This window comes from Neolamprologus brichardi, chromosome 16 (genome assembly GCF_056152115.1).
Source record: "Neolamprologus brichardi isolate AB-2024 chromosome 16, ASM5615211v1, whole genome shotgun sequence".
Taxonomy (NCBI): Eukaryota; Metazoa; Chordata; class Actinopteri; order Cichliformes; family Cichlidae; genus Neolamprologus; species Neolamprologus brichardi.
The window spans coordinates 27,690,691-27,704,241 of NC_142119.1; the positions used below are offsets into that span (position 1 = coordinate 27,690,691).

General features: G+C 38.8%; 1 protein-coding gene across 1 annotated transcript in view; it reads left to right on the forward strand.

Annotated features, from left to right (window-relative positions):
* The window catches only part of abca12 (ATP binding cassette subfamily A member 12), a 57,775-nt gene that overhangs the window by 16,724 nt on the left and 27,500 nt on the right, over positions 1-13,551 (forward strand). Inside the window, exons 25-41 of the mRNA XM_035912791.2 lie at positions 427-594; positions 769-986; positions 2,041-2,970; positions 3,159-3,265; positions 4,385-4,491; positions 6,015-6,214; positions 6,512-6,588; positions 7,453-7,583; positions 8,455-8,619; positions 9,275-9,439; positions 9,614-9,815; positions 10,144-10,283; positions 10,873-10,992; positions 11,147-11,237; positions 11,800-11,979; positions 12,468-12,783; positions 13,382-13,496. Of these exons, the coding sequence (XP_035768684.2) occupies positions 427-594; positions 769-986; positions 2,041-2,970; positions 3,159-3,265; positions 4,385-4,491; positions 6,015-6,214; positions 6,512-6,588; positions 7,453-7,583; positions 8,455-8,619; positions 9,275-9,439; positions 9,614-9,815; positions 10,144-10,283; positions 10,873-10,992; positions 11,147-11,237; positions 11,800-11,979; positions 12,468-12,783; positions 13,382-13,496 (3,432 nt within the window). The remainder of the gene's footprint in view (positions 1-426; positions 595-768; positions 987-2,040; positions 2,971-3,158; positions 3,266-4,384; positions 4,492-6,014; positions 6,215-6,511; positions 6,589-7,452; positions 7,584-8,454; positions 8,620-9,274; positions 9,440-9,613; positions 9,816-10,143; positions 10,284-10,872; positions 10,993-11,146; positions 11,238-11,799; positions 11,980-12,467; positions 12,784-13,381; positions 13,497-13,551) is intronic.

A 13,551-nucleotide genomic window follows, 5' to 3' on the forward strand; every position in this document is an offset into this window, starting at 1 on the left:
AGGTAACATCTCAAAAGCTCACAAATTGACATAAATTACAAACCATAAAATCACAAGATTATGTTAAGCACACCTGCTGCTGACTTATTGACTGTACAGAAACAAGTATTGATGTGTTGTTAATGCTTTCCTGGCATCAGTGCATATTTATGTATTCATATCATGTTAATTCCTGAAAATGCTACTGTTAGATTTGTTATTATAGCCTACCTTAACATTAATTCCTGTCATAGACTTTTGGCGTGACAGAAACACTTGCTGCTTTGTAAATACATTTTTTTAAAAGAGCAGCTTGCTTGTGGGTGTGTACCAGTGAAAATATCTGTGTGAGACTTCTGACCTTTCTCTCATTTCTTCGTCTTAGTAACTGAACAGGTTTATTCAGTGCTTATGAAAAACGTGACACATGTTTTTGTCTTGTTATAGGCTAATGGCACCTTGGAGTGCAGTGAAGTTCTCAAAGTGTGGGAGACAGTCAGTGAGGCAGCAGGGTTAAGCCCTAACACCATGGCTGTGTGGTGCAACATCAGCCTGCAGCCTGTTTTGGAGGCCTATGCTTCCGCACAGAATCTCTACTCCCAAATGAACTTGAGTGTAAGTATAAAAATGTCAAATTAAGTACTACTTAATTTCACTTGATAGTAAAATATATACCACATTCATACATGCAAGTACAATTAACAGTTTTACCACTTGGGGTCAGTGTTGACGCACGGAGAAAGTTGTTGATTGCTAATGGTCCCTCTCTGCTCTATGTTGTCTTTAAAGCAGATGATCATGGGACCAACCAATGTGAGCGACACAGCTGCTAGGATTGTAGAAACTGTAAAGTCACTCTACCAAGTCAACATTAACAACATAATTGTGATAAACCAGTTGGTCATGAATTTCTCCAACCACCTCTCAATGCTGGTAGAGCAGCCTATGAGTCCTGAGGAACAGCTTTACTGGCAAAACCAGCTCCAAGACATGCAGTTGCAAAACAGGTGAGCTACAGTCAGATAATTTCACTGCTATGTGCAGTGACCATGGTTTGCTATGTTTTAGAGGAAATGTTTTTTATGGTCAAAATGGTCAATCCATTGAATCACTAAGTGACTGTTGATGAGACATCCCATCTAGCTGGATTTAGACTTTCAAAACTTTCTTGAGGAGCAAACTGTTTTTATGACCACAGCAAGTATGAGGAATGAGAATCGTGTCATAGTTTTATCAGAGTAATCCAATCCTTCAGTAGATCACAATCACAAGACACAATCATAACAAAATGTCGTACAGCCACGTTAGAAACCCCCTGAACATGGTATCTGAATGTGGAAATGTTCTTTACATTCCCACTAAATTCTGTTAACAGTCAATTTAATTTTTTATAAAGAACCACAGAAAATGACTCACCTATAGTATACATGAACTCACCATGAACTTGCCACTCCATTTGGTATAACAGCATTATCCACGATGCTCCAGTCAAACCAATTTGATTCATACATAATTACACAAGGATGTGAAGTGATCACATTTGCATTGAACTTGATTAATTTAATGCAAGCCTGCCTGAAAACTGGCAGGCTTGCACAGATAGCGGCTTAACTACAATCCAGCTAGCCGAGACATCCTCTTAAAATTGATTTCCCTTTATATGCCAGCTGCTATAATGAGACCAGCGTGGTGATAAGGATCACATTTTGCATATCGCAGGGAATCAGTCAGGTCTTACTACATAAGTCATAGATCACTGATCACAGTGGAAACACTCTACAGTCTTTTTCATCAAAGATGAAATGGGAAAAGGCTGATGAAGAGGAAATATGTCTTCTTTCTAAATCTGAATGTTATATCTAATCATAGTATTGAAAAGACCAATTCAAAAATCTGTTTCATTATATTCAATGAGTATTTTGGCTTTCCAATAATCTCCAGATTTTGAACTCATGTTTATATTTTTTACATGAGACAGCTTACAGAGTCACAGTCACAGAGACCATGTTTGATGTACTGTGCTGCTTAACCTGACATTCAGTCAATTTCTTTATTCTACAGTTTGTCTTCCATCAAAATGCTCTCAGATGAATTGCATAATGTGGCCCCGGCCTTGCAGCCCTACATGAAAGCTCTTGTGAATGCTACAGGCTACATCCTGGACAACTATCAACTACTTCAACAGAGCCCATCAGCCGAGGAGCTCCTCAAAGAAGCAGCAATGCGCTTCCTTTCCTCTGCAAACATCTCCTCTTATGATATCTTCTCCATCCCGGTGGGGAACACAACTGCATCTCTTTACGACTTGACAACAGAAGTTATCAGACTGATGATTAACATTAAGGTATTTGGTGATGATCCTATGCTTTACCAAGTCTTGGAGGAAATTTTGAGATCCAGTGACACAAAATTGATAGCAGAGAAGGTGGCCGAGTTGTCTATGTGGTTAAACTCCACCGAAGCATCTGGGCTAGACCTGCTGAGTGAGGCTCTGTTCAGATCCTATGACATCATAAGGCCTGTCTTGTCTGCCCTGGCCAAGATGAACACAGACATGCAAGCAACTGTAGAGCTCCTGGAAGACTTAGTAGGAAACGTCATTGCTATGTTTAGGCAGTTGGTAAGCACCGGTAATGTTCCAGACCCAATGGTCCAACATTTGAGTGGCTCAGAAATGACAGACGGTTACCACACACATTTGGTCAGACGCAGACGTGATGCCTCATTAATGATGACAACAGACCCAATGAATGACTTCATAGACCTGTTCTACATTGACTACCCAACCATGTTCAAAGCTCTGGCTGTCCCTCCTACAACACCAGAAATTATGGAAACAGCCCATGTGTTCTTTGCCGATCCCAATTTGAGCGTTGTGATGAAGGGAGCTACAAGTGGCATGCAGTGGGGCTTGAATGCCTCTCGAGAAGAGACCATTGATGCTGCACTTGGGGTACTCTCCTTCCTGACGCTCCCTGACGTCTTTGAAAAGTAAGTGTTATTTTTATGTCCTTCATTACAGCTTAAGGTGTGACAAAAAAGAATGTATCTTGTGCACTATGTATTGTGAGATCTATATTTGTTCTAGCTTCTAGAAACGTTCAATTTAGTTTGTTTGCCTTATAGTCAACTATTTTAAAAGCCTCTGTTTAACAAACAGTCCTTCCTATTTCCTGTAGGTCGTCAATGGATCTCCTCAAGAATGTGGTGGATATGCTTCCTGATGCCTTACCATACTCCTCTGTGATTAAAAGTTTCACCAGAGCACTAGCCAATGAATCTCAAGGTAACTCAAGGGCTCAGTTCTTTTTGACCCAGTCTGGACATTTACAGTCTTCTTTGTCCAAGAGGAGCATTATGATGAGAAATGCACATTTATTAGTTAAACTAAAGTGACTTTACAATTCTGACTCCAGAGTGAATCTCCTTTTATCCATGCTAAGTCTAATTGTTGCCATGCTGTCAAGCTCACGCTGATGCTTCAGCTTGTATTTACATACCTGCTGGAAAGGTATGTACATATAAGCAACAATCTGCTATTTAGAGCAATGCCACCCTTTTCTTCAGCTTTTATAGCTTTTGCGAGACCACAGCAAGACCAGAATATATTTTGCCAATGCTGTTGCTATTGTATACATGATTAAAGTATTGCAAAATTAATTCTGGAGATAAGAGGAATAAGACTTCACACCAGCTTAGCTTGAGCTCCCAAAGAGCCCAAGGCCATATGGCCATTCTCCAGCAGAAAGCCACTCAGCACCTTTTTAAATCTCATTAGCAAAGTAGAATTCAATCACTTATCCTGTCCGCCCTCACTAAACGTCTCCCCTCGCACTTGCACAAGTGGACATCTATGACCTCCTTTTAATTTGCGTCTGTGCTTGTGTGATAATGTTTCTAGCACATAGAATCACTTTGTAAGCAGCAGCAGCTTCACTTCTCTGCAGCCCTACTCATATTTACTCATACACACACAGATGCACTCACACACAGTGCACTGTTGTAATTGCAATGGCCTGTAGGTGTTTAGCAGCCTGAGATTAAACATCAACATTGTCTAATTTTGGACTAATTAAATATTCTGTCATCATATCTTGCTGCCTGAGGTGGTGCCTTTCTTAGGGCTTGTCAGATGTGTTTTAATGCACGACAGCATCTAGTACTGCTGGCCCTTCTGGCCCCATCAGTCTAGTACAGGGTTTCACTTTAAGCACATCATTTGCTGCTTGCTGCTTGATGACGATGCCCCGTAATGGTGCAAGTTGTAATGAAGCCCAGTGGGATGTCATGTTATTCTGTCACCTTACAGACCTTATTCCCTAAGACTACAAACTCTAATAGCATCCCTCTCACTCTCATTTTCTCTTCCCTTTCTCGCTTTCTCTCTCTCACTCACTGTTCACAGAGAACCTGATGCTTGTGCAGCAGATCATCAAAACAGCTGGTCAGCTTTTCCAGACCCTCCCAACAGACCCACAGTTTAAAGAAAATCTAGACCTCCTGAGATACCTGGTTTGTGACTTAATTACTCTGATTGCACACATTTATCATTAAAACAAAATGTAAAATAATAACTCACAACTGAAAATTACAGATGCTCGCTGCTTCAAAAAGCAAAACAACTGTCTAGGTCCTTTCTTATAATTTAGAGATTAAGATCGTATATGAGAAATTGGTAACACGATTAAAAAGTTGTTACTATACTTGAGAATCCCAGGGTTTTATTCCTTTTACATTGTGGAAAATACTTGGATACCGTTCAGTTTGTCAACAATAAAACTGACTGAAATGAGACAAAGACTGAGTGTGAGACTTTGTTATTAGATAAAATGATTAATGATAAAGTTTACCTTTATGTACAGAATCTGAATATCGCAAAATATTTTAAAAAATTGCAATAATATCGTATCGTGCGTTAAGTATTGTGATAATATCGTATCGTGGGATGTATGGTGATTCCCACCTCTACTAACTAAAAGGTAATTATGAGGTAAGTCATAATTATACATGCTGTTACATTCCCAAGATGAGGTGGAAGCAGTGTGTTTCCATGAAAAACACTGTGTGGGTTTTTATATATTTTACTAACAGATGATTTAATTAGAACTACTTAAAATGTATATCCTTTTGTTATTGCAGACCTCACACATGTAGTCTCACTTGCGCTGTATATACCTATGGAAATATAGTTTTTAATTTGATTCTTTATTTAGCTGAAGCCTACTTTCCCAGAGAGACCGGTGCAAACTTATTAAACTGCTGAGTTTAATAAGTAGCCACAGCATTGACATCAGTTTTCCACAAAAATAACACTGAAACACTTTGAACAAGCCCTGTTTTTTTTAAGGCTAATAGTGAAGCTATCTCAAATGAATATCACAGCAAAACGGGTAATAGACACGCCTGTCCACCGTGTACATTTCACACTTGCCTCTCCAAAGTGTGAAATGCACACATATGCAGAAGTTGCAGTAAAGCAGAGGGAGTTTTTTTTTCAAGCAAACATGAAAATAATCATAGGAAAGGGTTTAAACAGACATGAACACATTTTCATGTAAATACATGTTAGCCATCTAGCTTAATCCTTTCTGGTGATTAAGGACCCTGGAATGTACTTCGTACGTTCTTTTTCTCACAACGGAATATACACGCATGCAGAAGTTGGTAATGCAACTTTTACATGTGGGTCCATTTATGCTATCCCTCTCCAAAGCATGAAATAGACATTAGCATTCAAATAAGAAAGCATGAGACAAGGCTAATCAAAAGGTATTGGCTGAAGCATTTGCTTATTACGCCAACCCTTTTAACAAAAGATCTTTTAGCATGCAGCTCCTGTACAACATGGTGAAATGGTGCGCCCAAAAAGAACAAGTTCTTTTTATTGGTTTGATTATAAATCCTCAAAATATGTAATTTTTAATTTCCCCACTGAGTAAAATAGTCCCACAAGAGACCAGTTGATCTGTCTTGCATATGTTTAATCTTTAGACAAACTCGTCATTGCACTTCATAATGTGACTGATTTCTTACAGGTGTGTATGTTAGAGGATACAGAGACTGTACACCTCCTGATGCAGAGCCTCAACATAGAGTCCGGTCAGCTTTGTCACACTTTCCTGCCCAGCCTAGAGGTCATAATTGAGGGTCTGGTGATGAACACAACATCTTTGGTTGATATCTTCTATCAAACTGTAATCGGGGACCCCAGGAGCTACAATGTCCACACAGACTGGTACAAAGATGTCATCATACTTCTGTCTAAGTTTTTATTTCAAAGGTTTTCCTAGCAGAGAGTAGCACTTTCTTCAAAGAAAGATGCTCTTGCAGTTGACTAGAGGTTTATCTACCATTTAATTTCCAAAATACATTGTATCACTGAATTGTCCAAGTATATATACATATATATATATATATATATATATATATATATATATATATATATATATATATATATATATATATATATATATTTGTATATTTTCATTTATTGCTCAAAGTGGGTTTGTCTGTTTTCTGTTTGTGATAACAGGTCTAGTGTGCTGAGCCAAAATCTGGGCTTTAACATCAGCAGCGTGAGCTCTCTCAACATTAACGGCACTTCCTCAAGTGAGATATTTCTTTATGTTGCAATAGTTTAAGAATTTTGCACCTTAAAATTTTTTATATGGAAGATGGAAAGTTTCTAAGTAAAATTATATATCAATTTTGTCCTAAATTAGGCGTATTGTGACCGAGAAGTATATTTCGATCCGTCAGAATTAAAAATGTCAACTTTTAGTCATGTATTATTATTTGTTTCTTCCACGTTGTAAATATTAAACAAAATACTAATTTTAGCTCACCCTTTGCTCATTTCCATCTGATGCCACCACTTTGTCTTTCCGTTGACCAATTTTTCCACTGTTCGTATTCGTTGCTCGTGTAAACATCAAACCCACCATCTCACTGAGTGTGACTGGGTTGAAACCAGGTCTATGTTTTTAAACATGTTTTTTTCAAAATTTAAATGTTTTTAAATTTAATTTAAAAACATCTACGAGGAATTGTGAGGCTCCTGCATTGTTTAGACAGTGCCTGTGTTCCTCTGGATGTAGAGTCGGTTGTCTGCCAGTCAGAAATAGTTGGAGTTCAACCCCTGGCTTCCCCAGTCTGTCAAAGGGTCTTTGGGCAAGATCCTCAAGCTGCATATTGCTCAAGTTGCATGTGATTTTTAGTAAAATGGGCTTAAAGACATTCAATAAAATCACCATATAAATGTGTGCGTGACATTCTGGGCCTTTCAGTATTTTAGATTAATTGTTTATAGATAAGCATATTTTAGAGGTAAATCAAATAATGTAAAATACATTTTAATGAACAATTTGTAACTTTCAAAATCTATTTGTAATTTTAACTCTTAGAAAAATATACAGAAACAGAAGGAATCAACTGACAATATTTGATCTGTATTCACTTGACATTTTTTCACAGGAGTGATGACATTTGGTGAGATTCTGAAGAATAAAACAGCTTTTGTTCTGGACGTGCAGCAGTACATGGATTTGGATCCAGCAACTCTTGACCTCCTAATGAACAGCACGCTCTCAAACAACAATCTAGTGGTAAGCCAAAGACAGCTTGTGTCACTGTTCAGTAAATTTGAATACACACAACACTGAGTCTATAAAAAAATCCAGAGTCGGTAAGACTGCTTCAAAATACCACAGCTTTAATATAGCTTTGCTTTTTAATTATTTTATACAGTACATTTACAACAAAGCTAAAAAACAGGTTGTATCTTTAATGTTGTAGGGAACATTGCAAGCCTAATGAAAATTACTCAGTGACTGGTCACTGTATTTAGAAGGTTTCTCTCAAGCAGACGTACAGCAGAGCAGAATAAAAGGCTGCTTTCTTAATGTCTTTGACTGTGTAATGCAGATTATGTAAAAAAAAAAACTACAAAGAAATCACTTAAATAGAGTTTAGCCAGCAGGAGGCAAAACATGTCTGTCTGCGCACTACATAGGTGAGTAAACTGACAAAATAGACTACTAAGTGGCTGCCAGTAACATTTGTGACTTGCTCATCCTTTGAATTGGAGCAAACTCATTTCCATGATTGTGAACATCTTTAGTGCGGTTTAAACATCTTTCAGGCTTTCACCTTCACGAAGCCTCATAGTATTTTTTCTCTATCCAAAACTCATGTTAATAAATATGCTAGACAGTGTCTTTTTTATTCATTTCTTTTAACTAAATGGGACAGAACTCACACCCACTATGTTTCCAAATGCCTCACCAGTACAGGGATTTGAAAGTCGGCTGCCCACAGAGACTTGAGTTAAACAGTGTGGAAATGCAAATTTGTTATTGATGATATATATATGTGCTATAAGGCCTGTATTTTTGTGCATTACATGCCTCCTTCCTTCTGCTCCCCTGTTGGTCATATAAGCTGGTTCTTTAACTCTCTTCATGTTTTTTGGAACAGATCCTGTCCTGGCTGGTGAACCTGCGTCACTGCCCCTCCACACCACTCGCAAACATGGAAGAGGCTGATCTGATGAAGACCTTCTGCTCTCTGTCTGTTGAACAGTGGTACACATTGTCACTGCTGATGACTCGACATCTAAACATTGAACAAGTGTTATACAAAGTAAGGCTTTAAGTCTATTGTTAATAATTGTTATGTAAAAAACCACAAACACACACACTCACACAGGGACACACAGACACGAATACACACACAAAAAAATTGTGGGAGTTCTGTCACGGCACATAAATCTGTCTTCGACAAAGAAATTGTTTTTGTTGGGCACTCACAAAACATTTTTTTCCAGGGTGTGTTTGTTTGAGCAACGTGAGCCAGAAAAAAGGCCTTTGTACAAGAAAATGTTTGTTTACTAGACAAACCCTTTTTTCCCCCAATACACACCCATGGCAGAAAACTCATACAAGGCTCAACAAAGTGTAGGCTAGTAAAGGTTAAATGCAGCATTTTATCTGTTTGACCATGAAAGGTCATTTTAGTTACTTACAAAATTTGTTTTATTTCATGATATCTAATTTTTGATTGTGTCTTTTTCTCCTGATATAAAACTTGTTAAAGACGCACAACCTCAGCTTACATGAAACTTTTCCCTGTGGTTTTTGGTGACACGATAGTAGCTAATCACCGAAATGAGTTATTTGTTGGGTGTTATACTGCAGTGGTAGACTGATGTTTTCAAAACCCTGTAAAATATTAAAGACAAGAGAGTCAAAAAAGTGTAACAGTGATTAAAGTGTGTTTAAATGTTTTTTTCTTTCAGATGGTTTTGTCTGACGACATGCAGACTTTGGTGGGAATCATGGTTTCGGTGGCTGAGGCTATAACAGAAATGATGGACAAGATGCTTCCTGCCATTAAGCAACTGCAAATCTACCTGAACAACATCAAAAACCTCAACCTGACAGCCAACAACCATTTTAGCCAAGTGAGTTCTTTTAACTGCTCCACCTTTACTGCTCTTTATCAATAATATATTCATGTTTGTGAGATCACTAAACTTACACCTAGCCCAAGCAAACAATGTGAATGATTCAGTACTCTGCTGCATTCACAGTACTGAATCAGATAGGAAGTAACAGCATCATGCTTTTTCTTTTAGCCACATCCAGTGAGGGAGCGGAGGTCCACCACTTCCAGCGCAGGATCATTCGTTACCCTTTCTCGAGCGCTGTGCAGCCATGGCATCAAGGTTCTTTTTGGAATCTCCAAGCTGCCCCTCGTCTCAGATTCGGACCCTTCCTTTACCAACAACCCACAGAGGGAGGAGATGATTGAGAGGTTCAAGATACCACGGAATGCCAGTATGTTCTGAAGGGAATAGATTTTAAAATGGAACAGTTCCATTACTAGTTTCTTTCTTTTTTTCTTGTAAATCAGCAAAAGTAGTTATGTAAGAGCCACAGTCAAAAGCAAACAAGTTTAAAACAAGGATATCTCGATAAAGTGCACAACTTCAGTACCTGTGATACTTTTCTACCCACAACAAGTGGAGAGCAATTCTAGCCAGTTGTTGAAAAGCTGTTATAAAATTTGAAACTCCTGTGACTTTGCACGTCGGGCAAAAAAAAGCCTCCTCCACTTTAGAATGTGTGTGAATCTGATCTGCTCCTCTTTTGTGTCTTTGTGTAGCTCCCTTCTGTATGAACATGTACCTGGACATGGTCAACACCACAGGAGGAGCTATTGCCTGGGCCTTCCTCAAGCCAATGCTGATGGGACAAATCCTGTACACACCCAATACACCCAGCACACGAGCCATAATAGAGAAGGTATATAATATAAAAGAACAAATGCATCTAAAGTCAGCTCTTGTGCTCCATGCACACAACAATAGACTGACGGATTGAGTTTAATGGGAACCTTGCTGACTGACAGTATTGTGCTGCTTTGCTGTTTAAACTAATTATGTACTCACCTGCCAGCAGCTGCGAGATCATGGCTGGCCCTGTGTATAGTCATCTCCACTTTCTTTTCTGATCCGTTGTCCTTGTTTTTCACTTCAAACATTTTAACTGGGGATTAGCGACTCCGTGACCTTCACAAAGTTTATGTTCTAATCCTTCAAAATCCCTCATCTGAGGCCTTTTTTTTGCTAGAGTTATTATCACTGCTATTTCTAGATATTTTTTTATTTAGTAGATTTTAATTTTTTAATATTCATTCACCCCCAGCTGCATGTAGCAAACAAGAAATATTAAAATTTGACAAGATACACACTTATTTGTAGGCATCGCCATCTCCAGCTGTAGTTCTGTTTTGAGCGAGTTTGACTTTGCTTTTTTGTACACTGCCACCTTCACGGCTTCATACACATAACCAACTATTTTACATGTTCTTGTCTGTCCTATCACTGCTCAGGCCAATGCCACCTTGCAAGATTTTGCAAATGCAAGGCAATATTCAGAAGACTGGATAAAATCCTCCAAGTTCCTTGTTACGTCTGCGAACAAACTCAAAAAGACTTTGCCAGTGCTGCAGGTATGAAAACTCAAAAATGTCGTCCTTGTATCTGATTATTCTAGCTGGCTTGCTGTCATATGAAAATATAGAGGTAAACTATGCAGTGGTCTTCAACGAGTTTCTGCAGCTGAATCTTGATGTCGTCGTTTCCACTCTCTCTCCCCTTCTGCAGAATTCCCTTGGCAATCCCTTTGTGAAGAACTTCATTCAGATGCAGACAGGCATCAATGTAGACAGAATGCAGGAGACACTCAGCAGCTTCTGTAAGTGAGCATTTGAAGGTCTTACTTTTGTAAGCTGCATATACCACGTTTACCTTTACATTCCCATCTCGCTTATTACTGGTAAAATATCCACACTTCCATAGAAGAGGTGAAAGATGAGACTTTACAGGAAGCATTAGATTTATTTCTGCATGGATTTCTTAAGCTGTTTCTTCTTGAGTCACTCATTTTTTCCCAGGTGTGACATTCACATACATGTACACTGAATTTAATCACTTGTATTATCAGACTGTGTCTATTTGAGTAACCATATAATAAGGCAGAGCATTGCCTGGAAGAGGCAAATCGTTGCTTCTGTTGGCTGACATAAAAATGTTATTAATGTTAGTGCATTGTTACAGCCAATGTGTTATAACCCACCACTTTGATAATTACATGGTACGAATAAATTATTCTACCTTTATTATCAAATGTACTCCACAATTACCACATTATTTCTGAGCTGCGATGTAAAGTGGTGCACTCTATTGCCATCAAAGATAAAACTGCACCTGGAGTTTTAATCCTTTCACTAAACTTCTAAGTTTCATTCTTTTCAAAGCTAACATGACGCTGATGCTGGAGAAGAACAAAGAGATAGTGGATCACATCAACACCTTATCCACCTTGATGGTTGACATCTCTTCCTGTATCAAGTTTGACCGATACCGGGGCTTTGACTCTGCCGACGAGCTCAACAGTGCAGCGCAGGAACTTGCCAAAAACCGTGATCTCTATGCAAGTGAGTAAAAATGAGTTGAATCTGTGTGTGAAAGGATGAGATCTACCAGATTATGTCACGTGTATCTAGGACCAGCAGTGGTTTCTAATCTGCTTAAGTGAAGGTTAATTTCAGTTAATCTAAAATTCCTTAACAGATGAAATTATGTGTATGAGAACACAACTGACCTAGAACAGTGTAATGCTGTAAAAAAGAACTGTGATATCACCTTAATAATAGGGGAAATTCCAATGATTCACCCATTAGGCTCAGAATAGCAAATGACTAAAGCTCACGTGTACAGCCACTCAGGTTGTTATTGTGCCTTTCACTGCCTTTTCTCAACTAGTTTCTGGGTTAGACACTAGTGCTTTCTCTAAAGGCTGTTGATAATGTATTAAGATGAGATAGATACAAGGGATGTGACCCTGCAACTTTGTATTTAGGGTAATGAATTACAAAATTAGTTGGTGTAACCAAACAGTGAGGTTGTACAATCTGCCCTTCAGGTGTGATCTTCAAGCTTCCCAAAGATGCAGACTCATCCAGAAACAAGCGTGAGGCCACAACCTCTCTGCCTCCCGAAGTCAGCTACACTATCCGCATGCATATGGACAATGTAATGCGGACTGACAGAGCCCGGAACCCGTTTTTTGTCAAGGAGTCGTACATCTCAGGCAGAAACACAATGCGCTACAACCGGGGATTCATCTACCTACAGGAGAGCATTGACCGAGCTATCATTGAGACACAGACAGGACAGAAAGCCAAAGAGACTGCCGTGCAGCTGCAGCCATTCCCCTATCCGTGCTATCACCGGGATGAGTGAGTTCCATAATTCATGCATTAATTTTCACATAAAATTTGGTAGATAGATATATGTATGTATCTAGTCCAAAGTTTTTTTGGCATCAATATGCCACATTTTGTCCAATAGATCATGCTCAAGCCTAATATGTATGCTTGCGCTTGCCTTCAAGTGTGACATAAGATACTCCTGATATGTCTTACAAGAAGAATGAGCAGGCCACAAACTCTAGCAGGCTGCCTTGTGACCAGCTATAAGATGTAGTGATCGTTGCTTTTCCTTCATTCTGATTTATTACTCAGTTGCACAATTTCTGATATGATAGCTGTGAAATATGGATATTAAATTTGTACAATGGCAAGCACTAAAAGCCTGTCTATCAGGCTCCAGATATGACTGTCAATAAAATAAAAATACAGTAGAAAGGCATTTATTTGTGTAAATAATACAAGGATCGGAAGATTCCTGGCAGAATCTGCAAACTACCCCAATGTTGCTCTTCCGCTATCTGTCAAGTCAGTGGCTGAATGATAGGCGTTTTCTTCTGCTGCTGCTGACAATGATTGGATGTTTTCAAGGAATTTGATTGACAATTGCCATCTCTGTATTCCCCAGGTACCTGGAGGCCATCTCTTTTGTCTTCCCTATCATGCTGATGGTAGCCTGGGTGTTGTTTATTGCTGATTTCGTGAAGAAACTTGTGCATGAGAGAGAACTGAGGCTGCATGAGGTAATGTTGTTTTTTCCCTGAAAGAAAAAAGTTTGCTTTTCTTTCCAAAAAGTAA